The sequence below is a fragment of the Macaca nemestrina genome, chromosome 7 (genome assembly GCF_043159975.1).
Source record: "Macaca nemestrina isolate mMacNem1 chromosome 7, mMacNem.hap1, whole genome shotgun sequence".
NCBI lineage: Eukaryota > Metazoa > Chordata > Mammalia > Primates > Cercopithecidae > Macaca > Macaca nemestrina.
The window spans coordinates 108,125,479-108,139,203 of NC_092131.1; the positions used below are offsets into that span (position 1 = coordinate 108,125,479).

General features: G+C 43.7%; 1 protein-coding gene and 2 long non-coding RNA genes across 3 annotated transcripts in view; 2 read left to right on the forward strand and 1 right to left on the reverse strand.

The window, feature by feature from the left end:
* Window positions 1-653, forward strand: part of LOC139364060 (uncharacterized) — a 57,260-nt gene extending 56,607 nt beyond the window's left edge. The window contains exon 3 of the long non-coding RNA XR_011625279.1: window positions 574-653. This is a non-coding gene — a long non-coding RNA (uncharacterized lncRNA). The remainder of the gene's footprint in view (window positions 1-573) is intronic.
* LOC105497473 (BTB domain containing 1) overlaps window positions 1-6,580 on the reverse strand; it is a 58,056-nt gene extending 51,476 nt beyond the window's left edge. Inside the window, exon 1 of the mRNA XM_011768586.2 lies at window positions 6,081-6,580. Within this exon, the coding sequence (XP_011766888.2) occupies window positions 6,081-6,478 (398 nt within the window). The 5' untranslated portion in view covers window positions 6,479-6,580. The remainder of the gene's footprint in view (window positions 1-6,080) is intronic.
* Window positions 6,581-6,710: 130 nt separating this feature from the next.
* LOC139364062 (uncharacterized) lies at window positions 6,711-12,977 on the forward strand. The gene is made up of 3 exons (XR_011625281.1): window positions 6,711-6,821; window positions 8,225-8,298; window positions 11,282-12,977. It is a non-coding gene; the product is annotated as an uncharacterized lncRNA (long non-coding RNA).
* The last annotated feature ends 748 nt before the right edge of the window (window positions 12,978-13,725 follow it).

Below are 13,725 nucleotides of genomic sequence, written 5' to 3' on the forward strand. Positions count from 1 at the left end.
AAAACATTTATTGAGGAATTATATAGCAGGCACTGTAAAAGTCCTAGAGATAAAAATATGGGTAAGATAGCTTTGCCCATAAAAAGCTTACCCAGTCAGTCATGCATTACTTAATGATGGGGATACATTCTAAGAAAGGCATTGTTCGACAATTTCATCATCATGCAAACATCATAGAGTGTACTCACATAAACCTCAATGGTATAGCCTACTACGCATCTAAGCTATGTTGTATAGCCTATTGCTTCTGGGCTACAAAGCAGTACAGCATGTTACTTGTTACTGTACTGAATACTGTAGGCAACTTTAAAACAATGGTGAGTATTGTGTATCTAAACACAGAAAATGCACAGTAAAAATACCGTATTATAATCTTATGGGTCCACCATCTTATTTGCAGTCCATTATTGACCAAATTGCCGTTATATGGCACACGACTATAGTCTGGTACTGAAATGATTAAAAAGTAATGTCCTAATAACAGAAGTATATACTAGGCACTCATATCTAATAACTAATCTCTAATGATGGCCCTAAGAAATCATGCTTTCTTGTGTTCATGCCCTTACATAGATTTGTCCCATGATGAATCTGGGTTGGCCCTGTGTGAGCCCCTTGAATCAACAGATTGTGGCAGAGTGACATTGCACCAGTCAGAGACCTACACCTCAAGGATGCCTGGCAGCTCCTGCTTTTGTGTTCTTGGGAGTCATGAGCCATGACATCAAGCTACCCTGCTGGAGAGACCAGCTGAAGAAGCCTCTTGAAGAGGACCTGAGACTTAAGGCTCAGCCATCCCAGACTCTGAGTCAAACCTCCAGATGAGTTCAACCCCACCTGCTATCTGACTACAGCTACATAAATGACAAACCACCCAGGTGATTCCAGTCAACCCACACACAACTGTAAAAGATAATAAAACAGTTGTTTAAGTCACTAGGTATTCCAGTGATTTGTTCTAGAGCAACAGATAACCAAAACATGCTGTGAGAAATTAGATGAGCCAGTGTGCAATTTTGCCTATGGGTGGAATTTTTATAGAGGAGGTAAAGCCTGAAGGTTATCTGAAGAGTAGTAATTAAGTGTGAAGCCCTGGCAGAAAGACTGAGAAGTACAAAAGTAAGGAGGCCTTAGAAGGCAGGCACTAAAACAAGAAAAAGGCCATCAGTAATTAGGGTTGAAACACTGAGTGGACAAAGAGGAAGAAAGAGATCAAATCACAAAGTTTCATGTGCTGCTAAAGTGTTTAAACTTCATCCTGTAGGTAAAAAGAAGTCATTAAAAGACTCAGGGGAATCATATGACAATATATCAATATCAGAGAGATCACTGTTAACAGGGTGAAAGGAGAGAGTTAAGTCTAAAGGCAGTAGTTTGGTTGAAGTAATGCAGAAAAACATGGAGAGGCAGGTAGAATTTTCAGGAATGGTCTAAAATGGACAAAAAATGTGTAGAACGGAGTGAAACGAAACTACGATTTGGAAGTAAGCCCATTAAGTCACTTCCTAGCTGACCCACAGAATCATAAGCAAGACTAAATTATTGCTTTTTGGGGGTTGCTTTATTTATAGCATTAATATGGCAAAAGCTATTGCAGGGGGATAAGAAGTATGCCTGTCTCAAAGGATTTTTCTGAAATTTAAGTGAGATCACAAAGGGGCTTAGGAACTATCTATGGCACACAGTAAGTACTCATTAAATGTCATATTTTTATTAATAACATGTCCATTTGCATGGGTATAAAACATTATTTCGCGATGGTCCACTTGGAAATGACTGTCTGAAGCTAAGTAGAGCTTTGGAGACACAGGTTGGGGAGTCAGTGCGTAAAGCTCTCTCTTCGGTTGATGGGAGAAAGGATGAGGGCTGAGGACAGAATACTGAAGAACACTTACTCCGTGCCCCTTCCATCACGTCATTCTCTGTTCCCCTTTGCAACAAAACTCCTAATTGTTTATACTAGCTGTCTCCAGCTCCTCACTTCCCATTTTCTTCCTAACCTACTCTAATCAGCTGAAATCACTCTTGGCAGGGTTATCAATAGCTTCCATCTTGCCAAGACTAAAAATCAACTCAAAGTCTTCATTCTACTTGACTCTCAACAGCATTTAGCATAACTAACCACTTTCCACTTTCCGTAGTTGACATTTCCCACTTCTTTCTTGAAACATTTTCTTTGACTTGACTTTCAGAATACCATGCTCCTTGTTTTCTCTTCTAATTCCAATGACAGCTGCCTCTCAGTTTCATTTTATGCTTTTTCTCTGCTACATCTCTACATATTCAAAGATTCCAGAGCTCATCCTTGTACCTTTCTTGTGATCTCACTTGATCTCCCGATTTAAATACCATTCACTCTTAACTTTCAAATTTATGTTCAGCAAGCTCTTCCCTAATCTCCAAATTCATATTTCTATCTAATCTATGACCCTACTTGGATGTCTTGGAAGTCTTCTTGGTTGTACCTTCAAAAGCATATCCAGAATTTGACCATGTCTCATCATGTCCTTTGCTACCTCTCTAGTACAAGGTACAACTCACCATCGCCTCTTGCCTAGACTACTGCAAAAGCCTCTTCATCTATCACCTTGCTGCCTATTTTACTCCAACCACTGCCAGAAAGAGTTTGTTTTTTTAAAATGTAAATCAGATCACAGCCTCCTGCCACCACCTCTACCTTCCCAACCCCATTCAACACTCTCCAAAGGCTTTACATGAAATGGCAGCTGAAAAAGTCTTCGCTCAGTCTCTAAAGCCCTGCACCATCCTGTCTGGCCTATCTTTTTGACATCATTTTCTACCACTTCCCTCTACTGTGCTCAAGGTACATTGGTTCACTCTTGTGTTCCTCCAATAGGAGATCCTTAGTGCCTAAAACAAGCAATGCTTTTCCTTGCTGAGAATGTTCCTTCTCTCATAACTTGATTATTTTTCTTCAAAACATTCATCAGTACTTAACACTGTATCTTTAGTTTCCCCTTACTAGATTATGTGCTTCATAAGGGCAAGGACTTTTTCTTGTTTACTGCTGTATCCCAAACACCTACAACAGCCACTCGCTGTTTCACAAGCACCCCAAAAGGCAGGCATATAGTATTTGTCAAATAAACAACTGAAGAACATCATTTAAAGGTCAGGCAGTTCAAAGTGCGCAGTTTCTGTAAGGCTTCAAACTTAAGTTCATAAGCCTGCAAGTAATGTTAAATAATTCAAATATGCCCAAACTAACCTACTCTTTCAACTTAGCAAGTACTATCAGGCATCTTTGTGTCACGTATTAGCTAACTACAACATCTATGTTACACAGCCAGCCAACCCTAAATTTAGAAATCAGTCCAGATATCAATTTCAAAAAGAATAATGACCAGAACCTGAAGGATAAATACAATGCCATGAAAATAAAACACACTGAAAATGTAAAAATGAAAAAAAATTTAAAAATGTAAAAAAGTTTTAAAACGTAAAAAAAACAAAAAACAAATTGCACTGTCCCACATTTCAAACACTCTAAAATTAACTTATTTTCTATTGATGGGAAAGGACTAATAGCAGCTTCAGTGAAAATACAAAAATATGCATTTTTTCCTCTACATTCTTATACTAGTAAAGTCAATATTTTTTCAAAATAAAAAATTGCCCCAAAATAGCTTTAGATTTGTGATTCTCAAATTTAGTTTGTGTAAGTATCACTTAGGGAGAGTGTAAAAAATGCTACCAAGGTCTCGCCTCCAAATATTAAGGTATATAATGAGGACGGGATCTACACATTTCATAAGCACCCCAGAAGATTATAATGCAGATGGCCCACAGATCATTTTGAAAACTACTTCTGGTCTAGAAAATCCAAATGAACTATACCCAATCCTCCTGGTGAACTTTAAAATGACCTGGATTTTAGCTTTTAAGGTTCCCCCTCCTTTATAAATGAAATTGAACTAAATTACAGAAAATATCAGCAACAAAGAGAAAAGAAGAAAAAAAGGTACTTTCATCTTACTACTCCAGGTGCCTTTGCTTAGCATTTTGGTATGTTTCCTTTTATCCTTGTCTCTAGGTATATGTTTGTCCATTTCTTTTCACGTTGTAATCATGGTGCAGTTTCAAGTGCTATCCATCATATTTAGTGACCGCATTATATTTCATCAAGTGAACCTATCACTGTTTAACCATTCCCTACAGCTGACTACTTCCTCACTACTATAAATAAAGTTGTAAATATTTTTGTACGCAACTTTTTTTCAGTACTTGAATGCTTCTTACCTGTGGAAAGAAAATCTATAGCACCAAACTGTTTTCCAAAAGGGTTTTTACCACTATCTTTGTCAGATAACGCTGTTCAGATGTTACCTTTAAATTTTTTGGTGGGATTAATGGAAGGAAAAAATACCACTGTCTTTTATTTATTTATTTATTTATTTTTTTTTTTTTTTTTTTTTTTGAGAGGGAGTCTCGCTCTGTCGCCCAAACTGGAGTGCAGTGGCCAGATCTCAGCTCACTGTAAGCTCCGCCTTTCGGGTTTAAGCCATTCTCCTGCCTCAGCCTCCCGTGTAGCGGGGACTACAGGCGCCTGCCACCTCGCCCGACTAGTTTTTTGTATTTTTTAGTAGAGAGGGGGTTTCACCGGGTTAGCCAGGATGGTCTCGATCTCCTGACCTTGTGATCCGCCCGTCTCGGCCTCCCAAAGTGGTGGGATTGAGCCACCGCGCCCGGCCAAAATACCACTGTCTTTTAATTTGCACTTCCTAATTATCAGCCAGGTAAAACATTCGTTAATTAGTTGTATTTTTTCTTTCTCTAAGTTATCTATCCTGTTCCTTATCCATTTGTTAATGGAATCTTAGTATTTGTTTCTAGTTGTGTGAACTTTACATTCATTTCCTTGTTTGATTCTGATTCAGTGTGAACCTTTGTATCTAATTCTGCCCCACTGACCTGCCTGTTTTTGCTTCAGTACTACCCAAGACTCTGCCACTTTAATAACAACACGTTCTACTCAGTCAGCTATTTAAAACCATCTTGGTATAATGAAACAGACATGGTCTTCAGTGTGAGTTAGCTGTTTGTTACCTTGGGCAAGATACTTGACTCTTCTCGGCCTCAGTCCCATTTGTAAAATTGGGGTAAACAATTCTTATGCCTCCTTAACAGGATGGCTGTGATTAAAAGCTAATAATGCCAAACAATCACATCTTTCCATTAGATGTCAATCTACTATCCTCAAATAACCAACAAGCAAATTCTAACATCAAGGGAGGGATGCATTTATAAGCAAATGTGACCTTGTGTGTAGAAACAGGAAACAGGTACAGCCTCACTTATCTGTTTTGGTATTTACTTTCCTGGGTCTTGACAACTAATACGTTAATGAAAAACAAAACAGTGGCCAGGCCCGGTGGTTTCACGCCTGTAATTCCAGCACTTTGGGAGACCGAGTGGGCGGATCGCTTGACCCCAGGAGACTAGCCTGGGCAACATAGTGAAACCCTCTCTCTACCAAAAAAAAAAAAAAAAAAAAAAAAAAAAAATTAGCCGGGCGTGGTGGCGCGTGCCTGTAGTCCCAACTACTCGGGAGGCTGAGGTCGGAGGATCACAGCCCGGAGAGGTCGAGGCTGCAGCGAGCCATGATCGCGCTACAGCACTCCAGCCTGGGCCGCTTTCAAAAAACGCGGAGGGAAGGGGGGTGACAATAACCCCAAAACATCAGTCCTGCAAGATTTTTCAACTACTCCCTTCCCCCAGACAAAAACATAAAACATCGCAAATGAGCAATCGGGACAACCTGATCTGTCCCTCTATCCTTGCCACCTGTCTAATTCTGAAGCCTGAGCGACAATCCACAATTGGAATGCGAAGCGCCTTACAACGGTAAAACGTACGCTTGCTGGATGAAGACATGAACGTTTAGTTGGCGACTGAGCCGTCCCGGCTCACAGATTTCGATTTCGACCCTCCAGAGCATCAACGGCTCGGGAGGAAACTGAGGCCCCGGGCGGGTCAGAGGAGCCCAGCCCAAGGTCATCCGGGAGTCAAGGCGGGCCGGGCCCCGGGGGCCCCCTAGCCCGGCCCGCGCCGCCGCTCACCTCAGCAGCGCCAGGAAGGCGGCGGGCTCCACGTCCGGCAGCTCGATCTCGGCCGACGTGGTGGCCATGCCGCCGTTGAACATGGCGTCGAAGACAGCGCTGCCGGCTGCCAGCACGAAGCGGTGGGCGGGGATGCGCTGCGGGCCCCCGGCGGCGGCGGTGCCGCGGCCCTTGCCCAGTACGAAGCGCACATCGCTTAGCAGTTCTGAGTTGAAGAGGAAAGCAAACCGCTCCTTCAGCGACGCCTTGGTCGCCTGCCAGTTGTAAAGAGGTTCCCGCTGCAGAGGGAGCAGGGGCCCCAGAGAGGACGGTGAAGGCGGCGGCGGCCCCGCGGGGCCCGGCTCCGCCTCAGCCCCCGACGCCTGCTCCCCAGCTGCGGCAGGCCCGAGCGAGGCCATCCTCCAGCTGCGCGGTTGCCCAGGCTAGGAACAGAACTCCACCGCCATCGCCGAGACCGCCTCCGGAGGCCAGCACCGCCTCCCTGCCTTCCGGGAAAGGCGCTTCCGGGGGCCTTGCGCCTCCGCAGGCCCCTCCCTGACCGCGCGCGCCCCCGCACGCCGGGGTTGCCGCTGTGCGCGGCAGCGGGAGGTGTGACTGGACGGACTCGAGGAAGCCCAAGGGCAGGGGGGTGGGGAGCTCGTCCTAGTCCAGCGCTCTCGGAGGTGGAGCTTCTGCAGGCTGGGTGCTGCCGGGCCTGCGAGCACCCACCCCCTGGCTCAATCCTCTGGGTATTCTGACTCAGTAGGTCTGGGGTAGGGCCTGAGAATTTGTAATTTTAAGATGCATAGCAGATCTGCAGGCGGCTCGCACTCCTGCCTGGGGATGAGGGGCCGCGAAACCCGTGGAAATTCTGGGAGCAGAGGTGGAAGGCTTAGAACCCCAGTGACCTCTCTCCCCAGGTCCGCAGGCCCCTTTCCCTTCTAATTGCCCCTTTGGTTCGGTGCTCCAGGCTTAAGAGACATTTCCTTTTACTGTTTCTATCCCTGTATTTGAAACCCCTAGTACTTACCCACCTTCCCTTCTAGCGCTTGTTTTCAGTCCTTGCACTGAACAAACCACTGCTTAAGCTTGAAATTTAAAAAATTAAAAATTAAAAAACACACACAATGGAAAAGGCTGTACTATCCCTTCCCAGGCAGTATTTACAATGCGGATCATCATGATTGGGGGACAGAGGCCTGCCTTCTCCCCCCTTCAGTGAGGCAGGCCCTGAGTTAAGTCAGCTGTTAAAGGCAGAACATAGAAAACCCAAGAAATAGTTATTGACCAGGCACGTATAGTTGGAAACACCTACTCTTTGCAGGAAGAGCCTTGCAGATTACAAATGCCTCAACTAAATAGTAAACTCCAAACCTGGGTTTCTCCTGTAAAATCACTCCACTTGTGAAACCACCAGAGGGGACTTCCAGCTGTTAGGCATTTAGAATGGTAACTTCTTTGGGAGAGGAACGTGCTCGGGAAGAGACTTAAAGCAGTAGGGACTGAAATAATGGATGCAACAACCCCTTCCCCAATGCCAGCCGGCAATTCCTCAAGACAAGGGGACATCATGCTACTAATGATACCATTATCACATAAAACATCGTGATAACAAAATTAACCATATCATCAAATCAACTATACATAATTTTTTTTTTTTGAGACGGAGGCTCGCTCTGTTGCTAAGGCTGGAGTGCAGTGGCACGAAGTCCGCCTCCCGGGCTCAAGCGATTCTCCTCCTCAACCTCCCGAGTAGCTGGGATTACAGGTGCCTGCTACCGCATCCAGCTAATTATTTGTATTTTTAGTAGAGATAGGGTTTCACCATATTGGCCAGGCTGCTCTCGAACTCGTGACCTCGTGATCTGCCTGCCTCGGCCTCCCAAAGTGCTGGGATTACAGGTGTGAGCCACCACGCCCAGTCCTATATATAATATTTAATGTATGGTTAATATTTAAGTTTCCCCACTTGTCTCCCTTTTTTTTTTTTTTGAGGCAGAGTCTTGCTCTGTTACCCAGGCTGTAGTGCAGTGGCGTTATCTCCGCTCACTGCAAGGTCTGCCTCCCAGGTTCATGCCATTCTCCTGCCTCAGCTTCCCAAGTAGCTGGGACTACAGGCGCCCGCCACCAAGCCCTGCTAATTTTTTTTTTTTTTCTATTTTTAGTGTGTCCAGAGTTGGTTCCTTCTGGTGAGTTTGTGGTCTCGCTGACTTCAAAAATGGAGCTGAGGACCTTCGCGGTAAGTGTTACAGCTCTTAAAGATGGCATGGACCCAGAGATTTATTGTGAAGAGCAAAAAAACAAAGCTTCCACAGCAGTGAAGCGAACCAAAGCTCTTTGCAGCTGCTGCCTTGGGTGGTGGGTGGTGGGGTGAGCGGAGCGAGGCGGGTTCGGTGGCCAGCGTTTATTTCCTTATTTGTCCCCACCCATGTCCTGCTGATTGGTCCATTTTACAGAGTGCCGATTGCTCTCTTTTACAGAGTGTTGATTGGTCCATTTTACAGAATGCTGACTGGTCCATTTTACAGAGTGCTTATTGGTCCATTTTACAGAATGCTGATTGGTCCATTTTACAAACTTCGAGCTACCCACAGAGTGCTGATTGGTGTATTTTTACAGAGCACTGATTGGCAGGCACATTTTACAAACCTCTTGTAAGACAGAAAAGTTCTTCAAGTCCTCACCCAACCCAGAAGTCCAGTTGGCCTCACCTGTCATTAGTAGAGATGGGGTTTCACCATATTAGCCAGGATGGTCTCAGTCTCCTGACCTTATGATCTGCCCACCTCAGCCTCCCCAAAGTGCTGGGATTACAGGCATGAGCCACCTAGCCCTACCAAAAGGATCTTTCATAAGTGACCTTTTTTCCAATCCAGGATCAAATCAATGTTCACATATTATTGACTGTGTTGACTTTTTTGAAAGTCCGGGGAATTGTGGAATATAATGCTCCACAATCTGGATTTGCCTGGTGGATTCTATATGATTCATGGTTAGATTCTACGTTAAACATTTTAGGCAAGAATATGCTGGTGATGTTAAATACTTCATTGCCTCACTTCAGAAAGCGTATGCTGTCCCACTGTGGGTGATGCTAAGCTTGATGACCTGGTGAGGCTGTGACTGTCAGATCTCTCCATTGTGAGGGTGCATGATTCTTATGTAATAAGTAATCCATGAGGGTGAAACTCTGACACTGTTTGACCTGTTTCCCCAAAAAGCTTTCACCTACTGATTTCAGCATCCACTGATGATTCAGAAAATTAATTCACTTACTAATCTTAAGTGTCATCCCAGGTATTCTAATGCAGACCTTCCATAGATCACACTCTACAGTATACTATACTAGCTAGTTTAAAAGGAAACCAGATTTAAAAACATAGAATTGGACATAAGAAAGGATATATAAACACAATTATGGAGTTAAAAAATATAAGTAATTCTATTAGTGGCTTTGAAAATATCAAAGAAATGTATTCGTCTAGAAAACCTGGACAATTCAAAACCTGGACACAGGGCAGGCATTAAAACTTTCAAAATAATAACCTTCAGGGAAAGTCTTCCCTGAGGTTCCAGATGAGCTAGTTAAACATGTTATTATTTTAAAATAAATATTTAAAATAATACATGTTTGTTATAGAAGTAAGTAGACTTCCAGTTTCAGCCATAATGTACCAACTTGTCTAACCCACCCACCAAAAACAGCTATACAAGCTGGAATGTGTGTCTGTGTGTGTGTGTGTGTGTGTGTGTATAAACAACTGTTTGAAGGCATTGTTAAAGAAAAAAGTTACTCTGGGCTGTCGCAGTGGCTCATACCTGTACTCCCAGCAGTTTGGAAGGATGAGGCAGGCAGATCACCTGAGGTCAGGGTTTGAGACCAGCCTGGCTAACATGGTGAAACTCTATCTCTACTAAAAATCCAAAAATTAACCGAGTGTGGTGATATATGCCTGTAATCCCAGCTACTCGGGAGGCTGAGGCAGGAGAATCGTTTGAACCTGGGAGGCAGAGGTTGCAGGGAGCCAAGATCGTGCCACTGCACTCCAGCCTGAGCAACAGAGCAAGACTCCATCTCAAAAAAAAAAAAAAAAGAAAGAAAGAAAGAAAAAAGTTATTCTGACACTAGTTAAAATGGTAAGAAAGCTTTTATTCAAGATGATTGCAGTGGGAGCATTCCAACAGGAGACAGAGATCAGGCACAGTTCTGAAAACAATATCAACAGCTGGGCATTTATAGCCAACGCACAAAGTGAAGGGGGGTCAATGGGTGGAAAATTACTAAGATGATGCATTAAGGGTGGGGAGATTCTTGCTAAGACTGGGTTGGGCAGGCCAAAGACAGGATATGGGCCAAGGTAGAGGCCTAGTTGAGAAAAAAGTCCTAAGGAGCCTTACTAAAAAGTTTGGTCAAGGGAGAGTTTTTGTCAATATTAAAGAATAACAGATGCTGGCTGGGCCCACTGGCTCACACCTGTAGTTGTAGCACTTTGGGAGACCGAGGCGGGCGGATCACCTGAGGTTAGGAGTTTGAGACAAGCCTAACCAACATGGTGAAACCCCATCTCTACTAAAAATACAAAAAAATTAGCCGGACATGATGGCGGGCACCTATAATCTCAGCAACTTGGGAGGCTGAGGCAGGAGAATTGCATGATCCCAGGAGGCAGAGGTTGCAGTGAACTGAGACTGTGCCATTACACGCCAGCCTGGGCAACAAAAATGAAGCTCCATCTCAAAAAACATATAAATAAATGAATTTTTAAGAAAAGAATAAAAGATGGCTGGGCACAGTGGCTCATGCCTGTAATCCCAGCACTTTGGGAGGCTGATGCAGGTGGATCATGAGGTCAGCCATTTAAGACTAGCCTGGCCAAGATGGTGAAACCCCATCTCTACTGAAAATACAAAAATTAGCTGGGTGCGGTGGCAGGCTACTTGGGAAGCTCCAAGCTACTTGGGAGGCTGAGGCAGGAGAATTGCTTGAACTGGGGTGGCGGAGGTTGCAGTAAGCTGAGATCACACCACTGCTCTCCTGCCTAGGCAACAGAGTGAGACTCTGTCTCAAAAAAAAAAAGAAAGAAAGAAAGAAAGAAAAGAAAGAAAGACTAAAAGATACAGATAAGACTTGAGGGATCAGGATCTTTAAAAGAAGTGTGTGAGATTCACTCCAACTTTTCTTCTGAAGGCATTTTCTAATTTGTTGCTTGTTTCCCAAGCAGAAAGAAATAAGGAGACAGAGTATGAGGCTGCCAAAGTAATTGGGGGAAAGTCCTGGAAATGAGGAAACTGCAGAGACATACATCTAAAAAATCTGCTACAAATTCACTTCATGCTATTGGATAACTTCTAAGCTGCCCTGTGCAGGGAGAAACGATGGCAGCTGAGAGACTGAGTTAAGTAGAGACTTCTATGTGCTGCACAGTGCTTCAGAGATGGAGGCTATACTTCCAGCTCCACCAGGATGGGAGAGCCTTGGCAAACAGGAACCTTTTGGCTGAAATCCCATAGGGACATGCCCTAGACATAAGAATTATACTTTACTAGTAAGAACAAAATTCGGTAGCTTAAAACTAATCCTTGACAGGTTCAAGGTGATCTGTTTGAAGACATATGTGTTGTCCTACACTTTTTCATCTACAATGTTGTCAAGAAAATTAAAAATTATGAGGCATATTGAAAAGATGAGAGAGGGAGAGAGAAGATAATGGAATCAGTTCTATAGGATTCAGGTATTGAATTTATCAGACAAGGACTTTAAAATAACTATGATTGCACTTTGGGAGTCCAAGGCAGGTGGATCACCTGAGGTCAGGAGTTTGAGACCAGCCTGGCCAATATGGTGAAACCTCATCTCTACTAAAAATACAAAAAATTATCTGGACGTGGTGGTGGGCACCTATAATCCCAGCTACTTGGGAGACTTAGGTGGGAAAATCACTTGAACCCGTGAGGCAGAGGTTGTAGTGAACCATGATCATGCCACTGCACTCCAGCCTGGGCCCAACAGAGCAAGATCCCATCTCAAATAATAATAATAATAATAATTAATAAAATAACTATGATTACTGTAATGAAGAATATCAAAAAAAGGTGAAGAATTTTACCAGAGAATTGGAATCTGTGCAAAAGGGTCAAATGGAGATCCTTGACCTGAAAAAGTACTATAACAAATTAACAACTAATTTGTGTTTAATAGCAAATTAGATATAGCAGAACAGAGGATTAATGTAACTGGAAGACAAGCCTGTATAAAATGTTTAAATTAAAACACAGAGAGAAAAAAGCATAGAAAATACAGAAAACAGGCCAGGCGCAGTAGCTCATACCTGTAATCCCAGCACTTTAGGAGCGGAAGACAGGCAGATTACTTGAGCCCAGGAGTTTGAGACCAGCCTGGGCAACATGGCTAAGCTCCATCTTTACAAAAAATACAAAAATTGGCTGGGCATGGTGGCATCCAACTGTAATCCCAGCTACTCAGGTGGCTGATGCAGGAGAATCACTTGAACCCAGGAGTCAGAGGCTTCAGTGAGTCATGATCATGCCACTACACTCCAGCCTGGGCAACACAATGAGACCCTGTCTCAATAAAATAAATAAATAAATAAATAAGAAACAACTTATGTCTGTTAATTCTGTTAATCATGAGACAAAGTGAAAAGGACTAACATATGTATAATGGAGTCATAGAAGGATGATAAAGAATGAGGCAGAAGAGAATTTGAAAAAATACTGGCTAGAAAATTTCCATACTGATGAAATATATCAAACTACAAGGAAATGTAAGCCTTCGCTACTCTTGCATTCTGCATATCTGCAGACTTAACACCACATGGATGCCACCAAGTCTTATGGCTTGCATCCTCTGGATAGGCAGCGTGAGCAGCACCTGGGGCTGGGATGTAGGAAGCAGAGTTCAAAGGTGGCTGCAGGGCAGCAGCACCCCAGGCCTGGCCTCCAAAACATTCTGTCCTCCTAGGCCTCTGGGACTGTGATGGGAGAGACAGCCTTGAAGATTTCTGAAATGCCTTCAGGGACTTTTTCCATTGTCTTGACTATTAGCACCTGCCTCCCTTTTATCTGTGATAGTCTCTGTAACAAGTGCTTGCTCAGCTGTGCTCTTGGATTCCTCACCTGAAAATGCTCTTTTCTTCTGTACCACGTGGCCAAGCTGAGAATTTTCCAAATTTTTACTCCTGCTTCCTTTTTAAGTTCCAACTTTAGATCATGCCGTTACTCCTATATCCACTCATAATCTGTTAAAAGCAGCCACACCATGTCTTGGATGCTTTGCTGCTTAGAAATTTCTTCTACCAGATACCCTAGGTCATCACTCTGAAGTTCAGCCTTCCACAAAGTCCTAGTGCATGGACACAATGCAGCCACATTATTTGCTATAGTTTAACAAGGGTGACCTTTGCTCCAGTTCCCAATAAGTGCCTCATTTCCATCTGAGACCTCATCAGCCTGACTTTCATTGTTCACATTTCTTTTTTTTTTTTTTTTTTTGAGGCGGAGTCTTGCTCTCTTGCCCAGGCTAGAGTGCAGTGGTGCGATCTCGGCTAACTGCAAGCTCCGCCTCCCGGGTTCACGCCATTCTCTTGCCTCAACCTTCCAAGTAGCTGGGACTACAGGCACCTGCCACCACGCCCAGCTAATTTTT